This window comes from Papaver somniferum, chromosome 7 (assembly GCF_003573695.1).
Source record: "Papaver somniferum cultivar HN1 chromosome 7, ASM357369v1, whole genome shotgun sequence".
NCBI lineage: Eukaryota > Viridiplantae > Streptophyta > Magnoliopsida > Ranunculales > Papaveraceae > Papaver > Papaver somniferum.
The window spans coordinates 214484697-214489911 of NC_039364.1; the positions used below are offsets into that span (position 1 = coordinate 214484697).

At 33.8% G+C, this 5215-nt stretch overlaps 1 protein-coding gene across 1 annotated transcript; it reads left to right on the plus strand.

Annotated features, from left to right (window-relative positions):
• Window positions 1-3311: 3311 nt before the first annotated feature.
• Window positions 3312-4401, plus strand: LOC113295915 (metacaspase-4-like). The gene is made up of 2 exons (XM_026544246.1): window positions 3312-3657; window positions 3746-4401. Exons 1-2 carry the CDS (start codon window positions 3312-3314, stop codon window positions 4399-4401), a joined length of 1002 nt encoding a protein of 333 aa, XP_026400031.1.
• The last annotated feature ends 814 nt before the right edge of the window (window positions 4402-5215 follow it).

Genomic DNA, 5215 nt, shown 5'->3' on the forward strand with positions numbered 1-5215 from the left:
CAATGGTTTAGAAACTAAAAATACTTCACCTAGGGATTCGTGAAGCCAGGTCCAACTATCTTTATTGCTTTGTGTATCCTGATATTGCTTTGATTGTTGAGCTTTCTTCAACAAACAAGATAGATAGAAATCACAAATTTTCTTCATCTCAGACTTTGTGATTCCACAAGTTTATGCTTGTGAGGTGAATAATCTAGGCTGCTCTTCGGAAGTCATAAGACCGGATTTTGAGGTTTGGCAAACTTTATCTATTGCAATCGATTTCCTATCTTACCTTGATCATTGATCAGAACGAAAATCACATATAGGCTTATTTATGGGAGGAAGATTGGTTTAAATTCTTCAATTGAGTTAAAGCAATTCTTAGGATGTAAGGGACGTCAACTAAGGGAATCAATTGCGCGGAATCCTGCTGGGATTCAAGAGGCGTTAGGAACGCAACTATAAATGAATTGTCGTGACAGTTTAATTCGGTATGAACTACATTCCAGATTGAAGTTATGATAGTAGGCTAGTGTCTGTATCGACTTAATACATTTTGGCGTTCAAATCTGGACTAGTTCACGGGGTTTTTTTGCATTTGCGGTTTTCTCGTTAACAAAGTTTCTGGTGTCCGTGTTATTTCTTTTTCCGCATTATATTGTTTATCTTTATAACTGAAATATCACAGGTTGTAGGTAAATTAATCAAAGTAGATATATTCATCCTTATTTGTTGGATACGACTTGATTGATCTTGGATATTGATCTTTGGAATCGTCCAAGTGCTCTCACACATAATCAAGTTCACGGACTTTCTTCTGTAAACTTTCTGATTGTGAGAGACGGAGATATAAACTCTGAATATTATTCCTGATTGAGATTCATTAAGTTGTGCTTGCAATTGTATTTAGGTTTAATCTGTATAGGTTTCCTAAGAAAAAGTTGGTGGTGTATTTTGGTACCCCCACGTTTTCAGTGTCAGCTTATCATGTAATGTGTGTCCACGACCTCTTTTTATGTCTTTCTAAATGGCATACCTAGTCAGAAATTTTATGTTGACCGAGTCTTAAGACATGGGGATCCTTTACCCCCCTATCTCATTATTATTTGCATGGAGCTCCTTTCTAGACTTCTTTACAAAGCTGAATCAGATAAAAAAAAATTGGGATTAAAGTGTTGAAATCTGCTCCTCCTGTATATCATTTATTTTTTGCTGACGATTGTTTCCTTTTCTCTAAGGCAGGTACAGTCGAAGCAAAGAATTTGATAAATATCCTTAATCTTTTTGGTGAAATATCAGTTCAAGTGATAAACCTTCAAAAATCTGGGGTTTATTTTTCACCAAAGCTTCATAATAAATAGTGCAAAATAATTAGCAGAATTCTAAAAGTTAGACAAATTTCAAAAAATGATAAATATTTGGGAACCCCTTTATTCTTCTACAGTAATAAAACTAACAGTTTTGAACCGTTACTTAGTAAATGTTATGCTGCTTTACATGGCTGGAAGGCTAAGATTTTATCCCAAGTCGGTAGAACTATCCTCCTTAAATTTGTGCTTAGTGCTTATGTAACTATCAAATAGAGTGCATTGCTTTTCCTAAAACTTTTCTTGATAGGATTGAAAAACTACAAAAAGACTTCTGGTGGGACAAGAAAGACGCCTCTAAAGGATTCTATACAAAAGCTTAGGTTAGTATTTGTGCTAAACTTAATTCTAGTGGTTTAGGCATTAGAAATCCCCGTAGACAACTTATCCATGTTAAGTAAACTGACATGGAGACTTTTGCATAATCAAGATTAGCTTTGGGATATTATTCGTAAGCACAAGTACTTTCCCAAAACTGATCCTTTGATACATTCTAGAAAGTATAATAATTCTTGGATATGGAATATTATATAAAAAGGGTCTTAATATTATAAGTTCTAATTGTGAATGGCAAGTTAATAATGACTCAAAAATAAATATTTGGTCTGATTTTTGGTTGCCAAATCAAGATACTCTTCTCACTCCTATTATTTTAGATGATAATATCCAATAATTGTTAACCAGCTAACTGACAATCAAGGAAACTGGAATGATGATTTGTTAGATAAATAATTTCACCCAGATATGCATAATAGGATTAAGGTCATCACTCTTAATCTTAATAATAGACAGGAACAGATGGAAATATACGATTTCTGGAGAATGCACTACTAAATCTGCTTACAACTTCCTTTCAAATAATGATAGTAATAATGCAGACATGAGTTTCTGGAGATACCTATGGAAAATAGATTGCATTCCTAGGATTGGGCTTTTATGTTGGAAGATTGTTTCAAATGTTCTTCCTTTAGGAAAAAGAATGTCTCAATATAATGAGCATGGTTATCCTTGTTGTAGTCTCCGTAATGATAGTCAACTGGAAGATGAGATGTATCTATTTTTAACTTGTAGATTCACAAAATGTATTTGGTTTGCTTTTTATTATTTGAATTTGGTTAGTAATTGTAGTAATATTGATGCTAAAAGCTGGCTTTCAAATGTTTTAAATGATGACAATCTTAAAAATGATGTTCCAAAGATTGGAAATTCAGAAATGATATTTTTTTTCAAGTTGCTAAACCCGAGCCTATTATGGCATGAGGAGGCACACTTTCTCTAATCGGGTCATGTCCATCCCTGCGCAAAAATAATAAACATTTATCAAGTTTTCATACATTGTATATTTATCATATCATGGAGTAGTTTATATACATTTATCATATGGTTTTCATAGATCGTATATTTATGAAATAAATTAAAAGAGGATAAAAAATATTTTAAATTTTTTTAGAAGTCTTCCAAAATCTTACATATTTTGCAAGACTTTAATCAAGGTAAAAATATTATTATTACTCCATATCATGGAGTAATTAAAAGAGGATAAAAAATATCATTTATTATTTATCAAAATGATATTATTAGTAATCATATCATGGAGTATTTTATACACATTTATCATATGATTTTCATAGATTGTATATTTAAGAACTAAATTAAAAGAGGATAAAAAATATTTTAATTTTTTTAGAAGTCTTCCAAAATCTTACATATTTTACAAGACTTTAATCAAGGTAAATATATATACACAAAAATCACTCAAAGTCTTGATCATAGGTAACTATGCAATATATTCGAATTTTCAAGTTTTTAACGAGTAATTCAAATTTTAGAAGATATTTTTACAATCTACAACCAGTAACATAAACTTTGAAAGAGAGTTTAAACATATACAACCTAAAAGGGGTCGTTGAGTTGACTGTTGAGAGAAAGAAAAAAGAAGAAACAAAATTGATTCAGATTAATATGGCTAAAAGAGCAGTTCTTGTAGGATGCAATTACCAAGGAACAAAAGCTGAACTCAAAGGATGTATTAATGATGTGAAAAGGATGTATAAATCACTTGTAGAAAAATATGGATTTGCAGAAGAAGATATAACCGTTTTGATTGATACTGATGATTCTTACATTCAACCAACTGGTAAGAACATCAGAAAGGAAATATCGGATTTAATTACATCTGCTGAACCTGGTGATGTTTTATTCTTTCATTACAGTGGTCATGGAACTCGTCTCCCTGCTAAAACCGGTGAAGATGACGATACTGGTTATGATGAATGCATTGTACCTACTGATATGAATCTTATCACTGGTAATCAATCAATCAAAACACAACCCCTTTTTTTAGTCTTTCATTCATTTTTATTTGTTTGATCATTTTATTTATGTGTTCTTCACAGATGATGATTTCAGGGAGTATGTGGATCAAGTCCCAGAAGGTTGTAAGATAACAATTGTATCGGATTCGTGTCACATCGGAGGTTTGATTGATGAAGCTAAAGAACAGATTGGAGAAAGTACTAAAGGTTATCAAGAACAGTGTTCTGGATTTGGATTCAAGCATTTCTTGCACCGGAAAGTCAACGATGCTTTGGAATCTCGTGGCATTCATTTGCCTAGAAGACGCCACCATAGGGATGAAGAAGAAGAAGAAGAAGAGCAAGAAGAAGAGGATGAATCTGTAAAGAACAAATCACTTCCTATGTCAATTTTGATTGAAATCCTGAAACAGAAAACAGGCAAAGATGACATTGATGTTGGAAAGATTCGTCCTACATTGTTCGATGTGTTCGGAGAAGATTCCAGCCCAAAGGTGAAGAAATTCATGAAGGTTATATTGGAAAAACTCCAAAGTGGTGACCATGGTGGACTCATGGGAATGGTCGGGTTATTAGCTCAAGAATTTTTAAAGCACAAACTAGACGAAAATGATGACAACTACGCCGAACCTGCAATGGAAACAAAAGTTGGCAGCAAAACAGAAGCTTATGCTGGGTCGAATAAGCGAACACTACCTGATGGTGGGATCCTGGTTAGTGGATGCCAGAGTTTGTAGAATGGCGACATTCTTGTTGTTGCATTTGGATTGCTAGTATCAGTTTGCAAATAAAAGGATGACCATTTAAAATGAAGGGTACATTTTAATTGCTAGTATCAGTTTTGTAGAATGTGAACATTCTTGTTATTTATTTATGGTTTTAAATGACGGGATCTTATTTTGTTGTTTTCCAACATTTTGAAATGATTTAGCATTACCATATGTCCATGTATATCTTTGGACTTCGGTTTTTATGGGATCAACTATGATTGTTGATCCATTTATGGGATCAACTCTTGTTGTTGACGCAATTTTTAATTGGATCAACTACTGCTGTTGATCCCATTTATTGGATCAACTTCTGTTGTTGACCTAATTTTTTATGGGATCAACTACTGTTGTTGATCCTTTCAACTCCTACTGTTGACAATATTTCCTTTGGATAAGTATAATCATGCTTGTAGTTTAAATCATGTAATTCTAATGTTGAACTTGTGGTGCAATGGTAGCATGACTGACTCCATGTCAGATGATGCGTGTTCGAATCACGCCAAGTTCACTCCATTTACATGGATCAACTTTCATTGTTGATCCAATTTAGTGGATCAATTACCATTGTTGATCCCCAAAATTGGACCAACTTCTACTGTTAGTTCTATTTTTATTTGGATCAACCACTGTTGTTGATACAAAAATATCTGAACCAGTGGTGGCGGCGGCGGCGAAATAGTGGTGGCGGCGGGGGCAGACTAGTGGTGGTGGCGACGACGGACTAGTGGTGGTGGAGGACTGTTGGTGGTGTAATGGTGGTGGTGAAGGAGTGGTGGTGGCG

Bases quoted from the DNA above. Each gene is read 5' to 3' on its own strand.
- LOC113295915 (XM_026544246.1), top strand. From the start codon at position 3,312: ATGGCTAAAAGAGCAGTTCTTGTAGGATGCAATTACCAAGGAACAAAA. The intron at 3,658-3,745 runs GTAATCAATCAA...TGTTCTTCACAG, and splicing joins TGATATGAATCTTATCACTG to ATGATGATTTCAGGGAGTAT.